Source organism: Heliangelus exortis, chromosome 3, assembly GCF_036169615.1.
Source record: "Heliangelus exortis chromosome 3, bHelExo1.hap1, whole genome shotgun sequence".
Classification (NCBI taxonomy): Eukaryota; Metazoa; Chordata; class Aves; order Apodiformes; family Trochilidae; genus Heliangelus; species Heliangelus exortis.
In genome coordinates, this window is record NC_092424.1 from 7,976,911 (window position 1) to 7,995,359 (window position 18,449).

General features: G+C 40.7%; 1 protein-coding gene across 1 annotated transcript; it reads left to right on the plus strand.

Moving 5' to 3' along the window:
- Window positions 1–2,044: 2,044 nt before the first annotated feature.
- On the plus strand, window positions 2,045–3,447 carry PIGM (phosphatidylinositol glycan anchor biosynthesis class M). The gene has a single exon (XM_071739084.1). The coding sequence runs from the start codon at window positions 2,160–2,162 to the stop codon at window positions 3,423–3,425; it is 1,266 nt and encodes a 421-aa protein (XP_071595185.1). The 5' UTR covers window positions 2,045–2,159; the 3' UTR covers window positions 3,426–3,447.
- The last annotated feature ends 15,002 nt before the right edge of the window (window positions 3,448–18,449 follow it).

An 18,449-nucleotide genomic window follows, 5' to 3' on the forward strand; every position in this document is an offset into this window, starting at 1 on the left:
AATTACCTACCTTTTCCCCTTTAGAATCCAGATAAACAGTCACCATGGGCAGCTTCACAGCTTCTATTAACTTCAAGTTAGCACAGATTATTTGTCTGAATACAGACTCTCAGAACAGATAAAAAACATTTGAGGAACCTGATAAGTCCTAAGTTTATTTATTAAACTAGTATAATCTAAACAATATAATTAAAATTAGACACTTTAGTAAATAAATTGCAAAGCATTCTGTTCTGACAATAAAGTTCCATCAAAGGATCTGAAATAATAAGATATATTCCATCCAAGGAAGCAACAGAAGAATTGCAAACAATCCTCGGAGAAACAGACAGATGGCAAGAACAGTTCTTTGTGAGCAATAACCTTCCAGAAACAAAAAAAAATTAGGAGTACCTAAACACATTGTTTTGCTTAGACTTGTACTTCCATGGAGTATCAAGCAATTTCAACCCCAGGGATTTTGTTAAGTTTCTTTCTCCTAGCATTTCCAGAGGATAGCTTGGGCACATGAAGAATAAGGTAATGTAACCTTCTGTAAAAGTATCCTAACCATTATAGTACAAGATACATAAAAGGAGTTGAAATGTTACCAATCTTTCCTGATTTAAAGGGGAGCAGCAGTAGTGAGTAAGCAATTATTTACAATGGAGCAACACCCATCATTATGCCCTATCCCAGAAAGACTTTGAATATCAATTGTAGGACTTCATGATCAAGAAGAATGGAGAAAACTCTTAAACTTTCTTCTCGAAAATGCTAAGTATATTATATGTAAATATCTAGTGACCTACACAGACAGAAGAATTGATTCTCTTCTATGCTTCCTTCTCCCATTGGAAGCCTCACCCTAGATGCAGACAAAAATGAATAGCTGAAGAAGAGAGAAGTATCTTTTGTACAAAGAGAAGTATCTTTTGTCCCCTGACTATTTTACCAGTTAGGACACCCTTCAAAAATTATGTGGAAAAATAAAAAAAATAAAAAAAATTGTCCCAGCTCTCTGATGAGAACAGCTTCTTTTCTGTAAGAGATGTGAGCCAGCCCCACAGCAGCTCCCAAAATGTTCCCAAATTAAACCACTCATCAAAAAAAGTGCAGCTGCAATTAACTACTGAACTAGCAAATGCACATTTATTTTTTTATGAATAAAGCATCTCTAAATGAAACCTTCTCAGTTCTAATACAAAGCCCATAATACTGGTAAGTAATAAAGGCCTTGTTTTCAGTCATCAACAATTCAAATGTGAGGTACGAACTATGACGAATATACAGGGAACTATCTGAAAGACGTACAAACCCACTACAGGATACAGTGAATTAATGTCTTTATTTTCTTCTTAAGCTCCGACTTTCATGGTACTATTTCTGATGTGAGTTAAGGAGAAATTTACTGTGGAAGGAAGCTTATCGAAGCGCTTTAGAGAGCTCATTACTTCTAGGCAAAACACAGTCATTTGCAGAAGGAAAATAACAGATGCTATTTTTCCTTCTTATTTAACTGCTATAGCACACGTTGTCTCTCTGCCCGCAGACCCCACAGCTTTGCGCTGCACGCTGCTCCCTACCCGTGAGAGGCTGCAGCAGCAGCAGGAGCCGTGTGGGCGGCGAGACCCCGCAGCTCTCCCTACGCGCCCCGACAGAGGTGCCCATCCTTAACAAGACTCCCACCAGCGCTGCGGGGCCGCACCAGAGCACCGCAGCCTCTCGGAATAAATATAAACCACGATAGCCCCGCACCTGAGGGGCAGCAATAGCAAACAGCTCCACACAGCAGGTGCGTCACCCCCCCACCAGACCCCGGGGGGGAAATAGAGGAGTGGCAGGAACAGCGCAGCTCTCGGCGCTTCTCTGCCTCTGTCCCACTGTCTCGGGTGAACAAGGACACCCCAGCCCCCAGCCCTGAGTGTCGGAAGGCGTTGAAGGGAACGCCCACAGCTGCTGCGGGAGCCGCCCGCCCCGCCCCGGTCCGGGCAGCGGCTTCAATGGCCGCACCACGCAAGCGCCGCCGAGTCGTAGCCGCCGCCAAGCGCCTACGCAGTGCTGTTTCACGCAGGGGCGGCAGCCGGCACCGTGCTGGGTGCCCGCCCGTACCACCCCTCAGAGCCCCCATTCCGCACCCTCCCCGCGACTCCCGCTCCCTCCCCGGCGCCGTTGCGGCGATGGCGGGGTGGCGGCCGGGGTTCGGCGCGGTGCTGGGCGCGGCTCTGATATCCAGGCTGTGCCTGGCGCTGTACGGCCTGCACCAGGACGCGGCCATGCGGGTGCGGTTCACCGACGTCGACTACCGGGTCTTCACCGACGCGGCGCGGCTGGTGACTGAGGGGCGGTCACCTTACCGGCGGGCCACTTACCGCTACACCCCGCTCCTGGCATGGCTCCTTACCCCTAACATCTACCTCACCGAGGTCTTCGGGAAGCTGCTCTTCGTGGCGGGGGACCTGGCGGCCGGTGCCGTCGCCTATCGAACCTTGCGGCGTCGAGGCGCCGGTGCCGGCCAGGCCTGCGGGTGCTGTGCTGTCGCCTGGCTCCTCAACCCCCTGCCCATGGCCATCTCCACCCGGGGCAACGCAGAAGCCCTGGTCGCGCTGCTGGTGCTCGCCACCCTCTACTTCGTGGAGGTGGGAAGCGTAGGGAAGGCCGCAGCCTGCTACGGGCTGGCGGTGCACATGAAAATCTACCCGGTGACCTACGCGCTGCCCATAGCCCTCCATCTGCAGAGCAAACGCTGCGCCAGGAAAGGGGCGATGGATACAAGACGTGGCAAAAAAGCAGAGTTTACATTTGTAGGGTACCTCTGGCAGCTTTTGGTAAAGATGCTGAACCGCGATGTGCTGCTTTTTGGAGCAGTTGCCGGATCTGTTCTGGCTGCTTTGACCGGTGCATTCTATCACCTCTACGGCTGGGAGTTTTTGGAGCATGCCTACTTCTACCACCTGACCAGGAGGGATATCCGACATAACTTCTCTCCCTATTTCTACATGTTGTACCTAACTGCAGAAAGCAAATGGAGTTTAGCCCTTGGGCTTGCAGTATTCCTGCCCCAGCTGCTTTTGCTGGTGGTTGTGTCCATAGTGTTTTACAGAGACCTTGCCTTCTGTTGTTTCCTACACACTGCTATTTTTGTGAGTTTTAACAAAGTATGCACGTCCCAGTACTTTGTCTGGTATCTTTGTCTTTTGCCCCTCATAATGCCAAGTATTAAGATGTCCTGGCATCGTGCTGTGCTGCTGCTTTTCCTGTGGTTTGTTGGACAAGGCCTGTGGCTCACTCCTGCATATTTTCTGGAGTTCAAAGGATATAACACTTTTGTACTTATATGGTTGGCAGGCTTGCTTTTCCTTTTTATTAATAGCCTCATAATTGTTCAGATTATTTCACATTACCATAAAGAACCACACATTGCAAAAGAACTCAAGCAACAGTAATAAACATGCCAAAATCCAGAAACAGGACTACTGTCTTTAGTAAAGCTTTTCATACCACAAGTTTGAATGTAAATGTGTGCACTTCACACGTTGTATGTAAATGGTTCTTTGTCAGGGCTGTGAGGGCCCTGACCAGCCCCAGTCCTGCTGTAAGCAGTGCTTGCAGGCTCTGGCAGACCCTGTCACCCACGTAGAGCTTGAAACTGTGTTGTAACCTTCTCTTCATCCCTGTCTCCTCCTGGGGCTCCTTGGAATGACCTTGGACCAGTTCATCAGTTACCATAATCAGGGCTATGGTGGACCAAGACTCATCTCTGCCTGCTGTCTCCTGACACAGTGTGACAGCTCTGATCAGCAAGGCTCTGGCCTGTGACAAGGTCACCAGCAGCTCCTGCTTGTGCCTTGGCGTGGAGCAGCCCCAATCTTTTTACCCTTTCCCATCATTACTCTCTCCCAGACTTGTTCAGGACTGTGGCCTCTTCCTAGAAGAATGTAGATTATAAAGGGACGTTGGAGTTTGACAATGGGTTGTTTTTCAAGGGTTAAGCTAATGAATAAAGGTAAGGCAATCATGTACTCTGAGATTTTTTTTTTTTTACAATAACATTTTAGCTGTACAGTTTTTGTGGCCTGTACCTCATCTCCAGTGAAGTAGGAAAAAAGGAGTTTGTTCATACGGGGCATTAACGCCTTGAAACTTTTAACTTGTTTTATTATTCAGATGCGCCCAGCTGTTCAGGTGTTTATTTTTGCCATTTCAGTGCACTTGAAATTTTTGAATGGATGTATTCCTCTTGCTATGGATGAATATTTTTCCAAGTTCCTGTCTTAGATCAATGAGATACATAAACCACAAATATTTGTGTTCCTTGCTGCCACAATCTAAAGAAGAGCACTGCTTTAAACTTCAGTTAATTGACTGTTGTAGTAGAAAATGTGAAGAGTACAGCTGGAATGGCACCTGTGTCCCAGAAGCACTAGAGTTCATACAAAAATGAAATTAGAAATGTTATTTTCAGTAATTTAAGATCTCTACAATTAAAAAAAAAAAAGGAAGTGAAAGGAACTAAGTGGAGCAGTTGCCAGTTGAAAAAGAAAGTTTTAAAATAAGAAGCTTTACAACCTGTCAAGAGGAGGTATTTATTTCTCCAGGAGGCAGGAGAAGACGTGAAATTGAGTTTTAGGTGGTGGAGGAGTTCAGAGCCATTTTGGAGTCAGTACTTGTCTCTAGAACATCCTGTGAGAGGCTGGGTGTAAGCAGCCCTATACAGAGGTGGAAAGTGATGATGTAATTTTTAATCAAATCTTGAATTTAAATAGATACATGCTAAATTAAAGAATTTCCATATTTGCTTCAGCTTTTAGTTACAGCCAACCTTTCCTGTACAGGGAAGTGAAGGCCTTGGTGTGTAATGCAGAGCAGAGCTTCCAGGCAAAATAACTTCAGACATTTGGTGGGGTTCCCATTGTTGGACTGTGGGAAATTATGTGGCCAGGTGGGTGTGCCTCCTGATTTCATGGTTGCCATGCTGACTGTCTGCATCCTGTGGTCTCCCAAGGCAGCTCTCTGTCTCAGGCCTGCAGTGGATCCTTTACTTTCTTACCTACAGGAATTTCTTTCCTGGGAATAGTTCTACATGGTGGGGCTGGATTGCAGCCTTCTGTTTTGTGAGTTTGGCCTTCTTGGCCCTTTGAGCTAGTAACATGAGAGGAAGTCCCTGAGCACCAACAGCTCAGTGATGTTCTCAGGAGCTGTAATGATGTCCTAACACCGCTCTGACCCAGTTCAACCATTCTGATGTTGTGTTAGGAGGAAGGATGATGATCCCACTCAGAGCCCTGTAGGGTAGTCCTGCTCCCCAGCTGGGAAGGCATTCTGGTTTCCCTCACCAGTCTCACTTGCTGTGAAGATCCAGTGAGCCTCTTTGCAAATCCAGAAATCAGGTGAGGCAACACATTCTTTCAACAAACTGTCTCTTTTTTTTTTTTTTTTTTTTTTTTGGGTCTTAAAGGTGTGGCATTGATTTCTTTGTCCTGGCTTTGCCCAGGATGAAGGCAGAAAGACTTGTAGCAACAGGTTGTCTGTAGCAAGAGGTTCCACTGGTAACACAAGCCACATTTCTGTCTGGTTTAGTTTTATTTTAATCACCAGAACATTCATGTGCTATGAGTGTCTGAAGAGAACGTGTCCCATGTGATTTTATTTTCCAAAGTAGAGTTTGACATGGCCACTTAGTGTTTCACCAGAAGACTGAAGAGGCTCTTCTGTGCTGATATCTCTGTTTGCCCCATCCCAATGTGCAGACAATAGCTCATTTTTTTTCTGGCAGTTGCTCTTCTATTACCTATTACACACTTTTCTGTGGTTTTCTTCTCCTAGAGAATTGTTCTCCATCTCTTTAACAAGCTCACCTGTTTACTCACCTTTTCACTCCTCTATTTATTCCCTCCTCTTGGAGAAGAAACCAAATGAAAATCTAAGGACATTTCCAGCTTCACAAACCATTAAAAAAAAATGGGGTTCTGTGTTGCTGTGTTTATGGCAGAAATGTAGTTTTGGTTCTTGCATAAGTAATTTCCTTATGATAAATACATTCTCTGGTAATTAATAGCCAAATCCTTTTCAGGCCTTGAGAAGGCAAGTTCTGTGGCAATGTACACTGAAGAGTACCTTCCCTTTGCAGGTCAATACCAGCCCTTCAGCAATGATTTGATAAAGTCATGCATAAATAATTTATAAAAAGGCTTTTATACAAACTTAGATTTACAGTCATCAATTTAACAATCCCATATGAGTCCTTCTTTTTACAGTTGTTTTGAAAGCAAGCTAGTCACTCAAATGCATTTGGGATTTAGAAATAATTCAGTGACTCATAAAAACTGGGTGGCAGAAATGAACTGCAAGGGTTGAACAGGAGAGATATCTGAAAGTTTAGATCTTGCAAATCACTTTAGATAGTTAAATGGAATTTAATAACTTTATTCACTGATAGAAGGCATTAAATCAAAACAATTGTAGCCAAGTGTAGAACAGGTTATAATTCATGAACAAGTTATGATGATTAATTAAAATGCCTGTAAATTTACCAAATTGATTTCCTATGGCACATTTATTGCTTTTGATGGTGTTCTAATTTTGCTTAATAATTTTATGTCCATTTCTCTACTGGTCGTTAGGTTCTTGAATGCTACTTTTCATTCCCTGCCATGGGCTACGATATTGTAATGCTGTCTATATTTAAAAAAAAAAAAAAGGTTCAAGTCCCCAGTGAAATGTATCTCATTTGCACAGATTTTTCACTGCACTGAAACCATCTCTGAAAGGCAAAGTGCAAGATACAAAAGATGAATTGAAAAGAAGAAAATAAATATCAAGACAAATAACATTTTTGCCTTGCTTTCCACACCACAGTCTATAGTCCAAATGCTGGATTCACAGGTGACTTTGGTCAAAGCTTCAGCATTTAACAATGATTTACTGTAATGTTTATACGTGGAATTACTCAAATAACAAAGTAAACAAGAATATAAAAATGAATCATTAAGTTCTAAGATGAACGTGCTGAATTTTCATCTCTGACACAATAACCATGTGCTTTTTCCATATTACATAACTGGCCTCTCCCTGTCACTAGCATTGTATTGACTCCTGTAATAGTAAAGACAGCAATTATGTGCTCCAAACTGAGCTCATCCTTTTCATTTTGCAAAGAAACATTGAAGCTTTTATATTTAGCAGCGAGGGGAAACTTCAGCATTTTTTCCTAAGGTTTTATTGAGAAAGGAAATGTCAAAAACAGTAAATAATAAGCAAATCATTCCCTTCTTTTAGCCGAGAAATATGTGGAATCTATTTCTAAGGACCACAGAAATGTACAGTGAACACAGGGAACCAAAAAAAGCATATTCTTTATATATTTCCCAAAGATAGCTCAGTGTGCATATCCTGATGATAGCAGCATCATGGGATGTTTGTCCCAAAACCCAAGCACTGATGCAGCTTGCTTGCTCAAGGATGTATCTATGTGTACTATATGCACAAATCTAAACATTTACCTGCACAGGCAAAAAAAAAGCAGCAGTCAAAACACCTTCAAATAACTGATTTTTTTGATCAGCCCTCTGTAAAACAGGTTTCTTAAATATTTCTTATATTCAGCATGCAAAATCTCTAATGACTCGAAAATTTGAATCACTTTTTTTTTTTTTTTTTTTTGATACACATGAAAAATAAATGCAAACACAAAAGGGATCTTGTGTTGTAACAGTTGCATTGAAGAACCAATGAATTTTGATTGTATTTGAATGTGTCCATTTCACCACTATCCTCGTGTCCTTCATTACAACGATCTGCACTGGTCACATTATTTGTGTAGGAGTCTTGCTTCAGGCATTGTGCATCGTGAATGAGGTCAGAGAGCTACATTTTGTATTGGTGTATTAAGTATCAGAAAATTAAAAATTTCTCTCGGTGAAGCACTGCCGTTGTTGTCTTGTTTTGTTGTGTTTTTTAAATAAAATTACTTTTCTTTAAGTGCCTTAATAGATACATGCAATAGAGCCATGCATTTAGTAATACCTTTCAGGTCTCCTTTTCATTAGACATTGTCCACCATGTGCAAACACAAAAGTCTGTTCTTTTTTACTAGTATAAGTTAATATTATCTTAGTTCAGGAGAATTCCTCATTCCTCTCCTTTCTGACACAGGCTGGAGCAGGCATGGGCTTCTGCAGAAACAAGAGGTTGCTTAGTGGAGGGAATGTTACTCAATGTGTAGATAAATCCTTAGCTTCAGCCTCTTAACTTTGAATCTTCAACAGTCTCTTCTGATAAAATATTTCATAGCACATAAAGAAATTACAGACAAGAGATCCCCACTATTTCCTGTGAGAAATGCTGGGGAAGCAAGCTGGAACACTGGTGAAAGAAATTTCTGAAGGAAGTATTTGTATCTGTTTAATATTTGGACACAGAATCCATCCTTGGAAAACACTGGAATGCAGGCAAACTGAGCAGTAAGCTGTGAAACCTTCATTATATGAATGCAGGGTATTCTATCAAGTGTGCTTTCCCCTTGTGCAGGAGGAAGATGGGATCTTCATGCCAATGGTCAGGCTGCATGGACATAACTTTCCTTCCTTCATGGTATCGTGAGGGTGTCTATAGGATGTTGCACCCTATAGTAGCACTTGTCAGGTGTCCAAGTATGACTTGTACAAGCTGTTAATAGGTAATATTGCTGGTGCAGCAAGAGAGTATGAGTGAGCAATCACACTGAAACTTCTTTTTGAAGATTAACTCGAGTAAAATCCAATCTCTGCTTCACCTGTCAGCAGCTGTGTGTGAGGTTCCATTCAATGGAATTTTCTTTGCCACCCTGCACTGGACCTTTGCCCCATCTGGAATTGGATCACCATCCCAAAGAAGAAAGATGAGTGGGTGCTGCTGGGTCTGTGGGTGGTGGTATCTCTCTCTATCTCTCCCTTTTGCCTCACAACATATTTGCAATACCTTCACTGGGTTATATCACTTTGCCTGTATCATTTGTCAAATAAAACTTTATGCTTTCATCCAACCCTTGGTGGCTGAACTTTGCTCCCAGGGATCTGAATTTTAGGCTACATCAATAGGGTGGATCATAACAGTGTGTTAATAGAAATGGTACTGGTTTGACAGTAATTTTCCAAGGAGAGGGGCACCCTGTGGCCTGTATGCTTCCATTCTGTAGAAAAAAAACATTAATTCAAATTCCATGGTGATCTGACAGTCAACATTTTTTTAATCTATCCCTTAACCCTCCTACTGATCTAATAGATTGAACTGGAGGCACAGAAAAATTAAGTGGGAAACAAAGAAAGATTATCCTTTTTTTTTATTACGTGGTGTGAATAAAACGAATAACTAAGGTTACCTTTTGGAACATAGTCCCATTTGATCTAGGGGTTAAGAGTGCTTTGTTAATATACGGTATTTTGACCAATTACACCTGAGAGAAAATTGACTGAATGAGCTACATGGACTTCAGTAAAATGATAGTAAAGCTATTGGTAGTTTATTCAGCTTCAATATTAAGACTACTTTGCCATATCTTCCTGTTATAAAAACACTCTAACAACTAGAAAGTTAGGCAAAACTAGCAAAGCTTCTAAAATCTGGTTTCAAGATTCTCTTACTCAGAGTTTGGAAGACACACATAGCCATAAACTCACTAAAGCAGAACAAATGCTATATCACACAGCATTAATATTTCATTAATAATTATTTCTTTCCCACATCTGACATCTTCCTGAAGAAAGTAACACTCTTCTTTTTTTAATACACAGTCTGGAAATTCACAGGAGTAGCAAGCACTTCTCCACCTTGAATCTGTCAGATGTGTTTGGAAATAGATTTTAATTACCATTAGCACTTCCAAGTTTAGTGCTGGCAACAGCCAGCTTGTTAATTCCAGCAGTACAGGAACTGAAGTCATGACCAATTTTCCTTCATGCTCTAATAAACTGCTTGATTAAAATATAAGAAAGTTTGTTGCTGGAAGGGAATCAAATGTTGTTGGTTCACTGGAAACGAATACTGCATGGCTAGGGCTAAAAGTTGCATGTACAGGATGGAGCAAAGTGATCAAGAAACAAGGGCAAAAGTGAAGCCTTGAAGGGGTCTTGCCTCTGACACTAATTTATCATTAACAAGTGATTTCAGCTTGCTATGCTGTTTGCCTCTGCCACTTTTGGTCACTCGATCCATTTAAATGACAATTTACTTAAACCAAGATGTGTCTCCTAATCCATTCCTGTAACATGCTGCCACGATTGCCATCTTGTTTCAAATAGCTAGAATAAACCTGATAGTAATCCATAAACATATAACTGAAGAAATTTTATTAATTTTTTTTTTTTAATTTTTTCTTTTTTTTTTTTTTTTTTTCTTTTGCATTTATTTAAGCCTTTCCTGTGGGATATATTATGTTCTCAGGTGCATTCCAGCATCACATTTTTATGAGAGGGTGTACTACTGCTGCAAGTAAATTAATATCTGTAAGCAGATTAACAGCACTCAGGATAAAAAGCTGGACAATTCAGAAACATCACAGTATGGTTGATACCGTAAGTAAATAAGATTTTATTATTAGTGGTGTGCTTAGGTTGTATTGGAAGTTCATATTTAAAATGTATTAGGGAAATGAAACTACAGACAGGTCTGTCAGAGATGAGAGAACAGCTGAAGAAATGTTTCTCCATAAAACATCCTGTATCTTATCCACAAAAGTTACTCCTTGTGCAGCACGATGAATGCAAATTAGAATTTTGTACTCAGATGCAGATGAAACAATGAATTCTTTCACCTTAGTCTTTCTCCAGAGCTTTCATTAAAAGATGCACAGGCTGCCAAGATGAAATCCAGACCAGATGTGCTGTGCCAGAAGCAGTTACAGGCAGCTTTGAATTCACTTCAGTATTCTAAGCTCCTCGAATAAATGGATGCTCAGTGCTGGATGCCATAGGTGGTGGGAATGCACAGGTGCAAACTTCCCCATAGATTTTTTTTTTTTTAATGTCTCTTAAAGCAACCAGATGTTGTTTTAATCTATACTATGGTAGCTATATCTATATCTTCATATATCCATAGATATCTTAGACACATGTATATCCTATTATATATCCCAATCTATGATAGTATAGCAGCAAATTCAGAGACTTCGTTCCCACACCAGCTGGATCAGCATCTGTTAAGGATATAGGAAGGATATAGGATATAGGGCCCTTTTGGGATACAGAGCCACACCAGGGCCATTACCAGCACAAATCAATAGCCTGAGAGTGAAGGGGTAGATTTGCTCTTAGTAAGATGAATTAGGACAGCCACCAATGTGTTACATTTAATGTGGAATTCTGATTGCTTTTTAGCAGTTGAGGCAGGCCTGGAGGTATATAGAGGATGAGAAGCATGCAAATAAAATCAAGTCAGAGCAAAAAGTAATTTCCATTATGTTTAGTTCGTATATAAAGCCTCAGCCAGAAAGGTTAGAAAGTACAGCATTGTCAGCAGATAAAACTGATGTGAAGACTGAGCAATGGTTCGTCCTTTAATAAGAAGTAAATTTAATACCAAATTCAGTTCCCTGGTTATATATGTTCAAAGAAGGATTTCACACATAAATTTTTAAATTTCATTACACTCAGAATAATCTTTGTATCAGTTGAGGGTTTGAGTTTTTTGGATTGAACTCCCTCTGGAAGGAAGGGGCAAAGTCGTCAGTTCTTCCTTAAAGAGAACTGGGCCTTTGCAAATTCCTTAGCATTTGAGAAGGTGAATGAATGGTCTCCTAATCTGAAAAACTCAGGATACTGAGGGTGCTGTTACATGTCTATGAAAACAACTGAACAAGTACATACAAGAAAAATCTGCCAAGGGCAATTGAATAGAAAAGTGTTTTCTCTGACCTTGGAAATTCATTAAGCTGTAAGCCATGGTGAACTAGAAAAGTATTTCTGGGAAAATCTCTCCTCTATCTGTCTAGTTTTCTTCTGCAGAGGTTGCTGGCCACTTTGGGAGGATACTGGTCTGATGATGATGGTTGTTCCTACGTTGTTAAGGCACAAATGCCCCCAGCAGAGCAGTCCCATAACCAAGTATGCTTGGTTACATGGTTATGCCCTTTCTTTTACACCACTTGTCAGAAAACATCTCAGTTCTGAGCCTGTGCAACTGCTTGCTCTTTTTTTCCAGAGCGGATGCTACCAGATTGTGCCAGTAAATCCCAACAGTGCCATGTTTCATTGGCATTTCCCAGATGACAGTTAGCAGCTGGTAACAGACTGATAGGTGAGAAGGGGAGAGAAGAGAGATCAAAGCTGACAAAACATTATCTGTATGATCAAAGAGAGGTGCTGTTAGCTGGATAGGCAATTAAAAAACAGAGAGATTCAGACAGCTTTTCAGGCCAGGTTAATTGATGGACACCAAACCCCTGGAGCTTGGTTGCCTTCTCTCCCCAGAGTAACCATTGCTAAGTTATTGTACTTCACATGCTGTCAATGGAATGAGGGAAAGAAACAGTAGGGGGGGGGGACAGGTAAATTGGTACAACTCCAGTTACCTGCTCTCACCATGACTTATTGCAAAATAAAATAAAAAGATGCAGCCCTTAGCCAAAACTGTCTTTACTAAAGTCTTCTGTTTTATTAGTTTACCTTTAGCTCTGGAATGATGTGTGCTGACATTTAGGGTGATTAACTTAGTCTGTACTTAAGAAAAAAAAAATAACGATGACTGCAGAAAACAGCTATGTTCTTTTCTCAGAAAATAAACCCTTTCTACAGACTACTGGAGTTGACACGGCACAAGGTTAAAGAGTTTGGCAGCTTTTGTGTCTAAAACACTTTAAGTAAAGAAGAATGGGCAACATTCCAGGCCTGGCCAGTGATGAATGGCCTGGACTGCCCCATGCCAAAGAATTATTTTATCCCAGAAATTCAAGCCAGGCACAAAATAGCTGCTGTGCTGGAGGTTATGTCATACCCGGGCTCATGGCAGCTGTATTTGGTATATCCATGCTCCTGAAACATTTTTCCCAGGCAGCACACACATCTTGTTGTGCCTCTGTCTGCCCCTGCCATGGCACCTCTGTCCCAGAGAGAAAGCAGCAGTCAGGGCCTGCTAGTTTCCACCTCCTCCCTGTCAGAGCAGCTGAGCACAACTTGGAAATGGGACTTTCTAACAAAAGGAATTCCATAGCATAGGTCAGAACTGTTCCTGTACTACAGGACTCTTGTGGGATTGAAGGTGCTAAGGCAATTCTTTCCTAGTGCTATATCTCCTAGGTGCAAGTAGACATATAGACATGGCGTGCATCCTATGGCTCCATGTAGGTGTAGTCCTGAGGTCTTGGAACCTGGTGGCTAATGATAATTCAGCATGAAAGAATGTCCTGTATTTCTCTGTTGTTCATCAGTTCTGATTTTGCAATGGTCCCTTGAGAATTTAAAGGAGGCAAAAAGCATTAAAAGCTTCCTTGCATCTGTAAGGAAGTGCTGGGAAAGTTTCTGCTTTGGTCTGAACCAGCTTTGTCCATTTAATTGTTCTCATACTAGCACATTTTCCAGCCTTTCTTTGCAGGCAGGCTAACTCTGACAGCATATGGGTACCACACTTGACTCTTTCATCACAACGGGAGCAGAGTTTGTTCTGCACTTCTGAGAGTTGCCTTGTCACAGGTTCTGTGTGAGCCCAGCAAGAGACATCAAAGGTAAACACTGTGGTTCACAAGATGTTTGAGAATGCCTTCTTTAAAGTCAGTAGTTGTCAGTGACATTTTCTGCACTTTGTCTCTTCACACTCGCATCCTTTAGGCTTTGATTATACCTCTGCAGAAAGAAAAGTCAACTTCTGTTACAGAGGCACTACAAATAATCAACAGGACCATATGAAAACATTTTTATTGCAATTCATAATACCATATTATTTTAATATTCTGGAAAAAATCCCAGTAATTAGATCCTTAGTGTTGATTAGTAGCTGACATTTTGTCTAAAATTAATAATGATATAGGAGGTCACAATTGGGGTCTTAGTTGCCTGATTATTTTTTTTTTTAATTTTTATTTTTTTGCCATTAGTTGGACCTAAATTTAAGCATATTTACAAAAACTGAGAAACTAAAACATCTTCTTGTCAAGCCAAGGTGTTAGAATTAATTCAGCTGTTTTGTGTGCAGGCCAAGTTAAAACTGTTTACAAAGCAATTATGCTGCTTAGTTACTGAACATGCATAGCGCTCGACAACTTAAAGGTCAAATATATTCATGAGAACATGTAATCTTAAGTATGTATGGCAAATGAATATGAAGAAAATATCTGTTAGAGTATCAGAATATTGAAAAAAAAAACCCAAAAACCAAGCCACCAACCCCATGGCTTACAATTAAATGGGAAATACAGGTGTTATTCCAATGCCAGAGTTCTGCAAAGTAGTTTCAAGAACATTCATGAAAACTAAAGGATTTACTCCAGCCCTGAGAATTTGACTGTTTAAATGCTATGTACTTTGCTGCCATGTGGCAGAGCTTCTTTCAAGGAAATTGCAGGGTTTTTGCTCTTCTGAGAAACCAGATGGCAAAAATGTTGGTACCGAGAAGCTGTCACACCTAGACCATCAGTAGCAGTCAGTTGTATGGGACAAAGTAATTTTAATTTGATAGCTTTTCAGTAGTTTATATAAAAAAAGTAACGTGCACTTATTTCTCAAACAGAAAAAGAGATAGGTAGATGCTTTTGATACATGTGCAGCCCAGTACAATGCTTTCCAACTAGGTTGAGCCATCCTGTAATAATCCTGACTCCCCTGTTGTGCTGTGCAAAGGCAACTACACTTTCACACTTGCTGTCAGCTACCAGACCTTAAGTCTTAGAGAATGGATCTTGTTTCCTCCACTTAGGCATCCCCTCATCAGTATCTTTTCTCATCTGCCTGCTCCACTGCTATCACTGAACTCTTTTGAAGGGCTTTTCTCACTCCCTTCTCTTTCATCATCCCCTTCTTTCCAGCACTCGCTTTCCTGCTGGTGACAGCAGTTTGCTGCCAGCTTCCCTTTGGATACCTTGTACCACACACAAGCTGGAGTAACAAAGCACAGGGTGGGAAAAACACATTTACTCTGCACTATCCCCCTGCAATGTGTTTGGGGTCCTCAGCTATGACTTCTCCAGCCTGATTCATGTTACACTGCACTAGAAACACTTGATTTTTAAAAAAATCTTGGATATGTATTCCATTTAATTGAACAACACATCTACATGAGCATTTCAGCATTTGAAACACAGAAATTCTTGACTTTGAGGGTGGTAAGACCCTTGCCCAGGTTGCCCAGGGAAGCTGTGGCTGCTTCCTCCCTGGAAGTGTCCAAGGCCAGGCTGGATGGGGCTTGGAGCAGCCTGGGCTGGTGGGAGGTGTCCCTGCCCATGCAGGGGGGATGGAACTGGATGAGCTTTAAGATCCCTTCCAACCCAAAATCATTATATGATTCTGTGACTTCCAAGCCCTGTGGAAATCAGTACAGGTACAAAAGGGTAATTAAAGACAGAATTTAGCAAATACATTGGAGTTTTTTCAGGATGTTTTGGCTCTGTCAGTGTGAAGATGAAGTTCCTTTCTCCCAGTAGTGGGGAGCATGGCATTTCAAGACTGGACCAAAGGCAACAGAGTCAAGGGAACTGCTACAGTTACATTTTGACAACTTTAAGCAGAAAATAGGGGGCAAAGCCTCTAGATTTTTATTAATTAAAAAACTAAAAAAAAAAAAAAAAAAAAAAAAATTAAAAAGTAAATCAATAGTAGGCACAGTCATTCTGAAAATAATTTACAAGCCTTAATTCCTTTTTAGCTCTTGAAACAAAACTTTTCCTGAAGTTTCCATTTCAGGTTTGGATTAAGGTTTCCTTGTTTGGTCTATGACATGAGAAAAAAAGATTCAAGGAAAAAACAAATTAACATCAAACATACAAAGGCAAACAATATCTTTAGTATTCTTTTTCTGGAATAAAACGAAACCATCTGATCCAATCTGCTTCTGACAGTCTTAGCTGCTGGCTTTCCTTTTGCTTAATTTAATTCCTCTCAGTTCTTCACAAAGCAACATCTTATTCAGGACTTGGAGATGTTTCCTGTTTGCTTGTCCTGCTTAAAACCTACAGACGGTAAATAGCTTCTCACAAAATCTGGGCAGAGAGCAATTTTTTCTTAGTTCCTAGCTCACCTTTGTGATTGCCACAGTACAGCAGTCATGTCAGTGCTTTTGTTGCCAGTTGGCCACGTATCTACAAAAGTGAACAAGAGTTAGAGGTTCCCATCTGAAACAGAACACTCAATGCATCATTATTACCAGAGTAATTTTGAGAATAACTGTTATAATTGCAAATAACCAGAATATAAAGGAAAAACCCTATTATATGGCAAAGCCAGCACTTGTGCCTTTTACTCAGCAGCCATTTAGAAATATAAATATTAATCAAGTGCCTCTGAGGAAAAGTTTTATCAGTTCCTCATTTTAATTTTTATTTTTACTTCACCCACTATAATGTATCCTTAGTCATCCTAAAAAGTCCTTCATCCTTTAATTTTTTATGTATTGTCATTATTTCTTGTAATTTTATTTTCTGTTGGTCTATTTGTAAGTTTTATCAAGTGCGCATAAATAGTTACTTAGATAATGCAGTGGAACTTCATTAAAAACACTGCAGGAAACCATAACAGCATTACTGTGCACAAGAGGGGAAAGTCACTGCTGTTCTGTGTCATGCTTTTCTGAAAACATACTTATTATCCAAAAGTATTTCTTAAAATATCATATCCAATTATATATGGGATTGTGTCACATTGGCAATTAACATTTGCATCTTTGACTTCGCCCTTAGACTAAACTCTGCATTTAAATTAACCATTTGTAGGGCTCTCAGCAGCCATCCTGCTTACTTGAATTCAGATTAATGTTAAACTTCAATACTTCCTACAGAACTTTATGCAAGAATTGTTCAGTACTCAGAATTGTGTCTAAATGGTAAAATATTTGTTAAAAAAATATTTCTTTGGCCCTAAAAAGCCATTTAATACACAGCTATGGGCTAAACTGTAGCAGTTGCTTTATCACCCCACGTCCCCTCCCCAGCTGAGAAGAATCAGAAAAAAGGGACAAGCTCTGGGAGTTGAAATAAAAACAGGTTTACTGAAATAACAAAACTAAGACAAACATCAATATAAAATACAGAATGCAGAAGGCTCAGGAAGCCAAGAGGAAGGAGATATCAGCAAGCTTCTTCCTTTTATAATGAGCATGAGGTAGGTGGTGTGGGATACACCTGGCAGTGGGCTTGGGGCAGTTGCCCTGAACTTCAGGTCCCAAGCTACTAATGGGCTGCCCTCCATGGCACTATTGTCCAGGCAGTCACCCAGAATAACCTTTTCTCCAGGTAAATTTGCTTGAAGGAGTCCTACAGGATGCCTATAATTGCTGAGATTGAACGTCTGTCTAAAGTGTTGTCCAGGGAAGTGTTGTCATGACTCTGCTGAGATGGAGGAACCTGGTATAGCCCCGTCTTGTGCAGTTCATTTGCTTGGCAAGGAATCAGATCCAGCTGTGGATGAGATCTCTGTGAAACAAAGTCTGAGTTCACAAATGTCTACCAGATCAATTTCTCTGCTTGCACTCAAGGCTGCTGTGCTGAGCATGAGCACACAGTGCATTAAGACAAAGAGCTGATGTCTGTAACAGTGCAGGACAACCAAGCCAAGCTGAGCAAGTTCACAGCCATTTCAACATGATTACTCTCTGAAGAGCTCCAACCTCTTCTTCAACACAGAAAAAAAAAAGTAATCTTTGCTTGATGGGAAAAAATAACAGCTTTGAGCAAAGATTCTTTTCCATTAGCTAAAAATCATATAAAACTACAGCCCAGTCTGCCCTTTACAGGAGGATGATATCTGTCTGGGAATAAGCAAAGAGCAGGACTGCTCTGCCTGTCAGGTAACAGCATAGTCCTGCCCAGAACGTTCCTGCTGCAGCAGGTCCTTTGAGGACCCAAGCTGGATATGGGCTGTATCCTTTTATTTTGAGGAAAAAATGGCAATGTTTGTATTGCTATTTAAAAAAGCAGGTTTTTACTTTCTCACCACATCCCCCATATGATTCTCAGGTCATTACTTACATACTATAATTGTAAAACCCCCATCTATAGCACCTTAAGACTCCCTGAAGGATGCTAGCAAATATCTACTTCCTCCTGTAAATTTCAGTACTACCTATTTTATGCCTTTATAATAAAAATAAATGCATACAAAAATAAAGCAATTGGAAAATGCTGTACATTATTTCAAACCCTTTCATACTCGAGTCTTGCTTTTGGACTATGCCTCAGCTATTAAATTACCAGTAGCTGGTATGTTTTAAGTAGTAGGTATCTACTTTTCTTTTTTTTTTTAATTGATTTAATGTTGATGTTTAAAAACATTCATCTGCTGTGTTCAAAAACTTTC

Coding starts and splice junctions, on each gene's coding strand:
- PIGM (XM_071739084.1), top strand. CDS start 2,160: ATGGCGGGGTGGCGGCCGGGGTTCGGCGCGGTGCTGGGCGCGGCTCTG.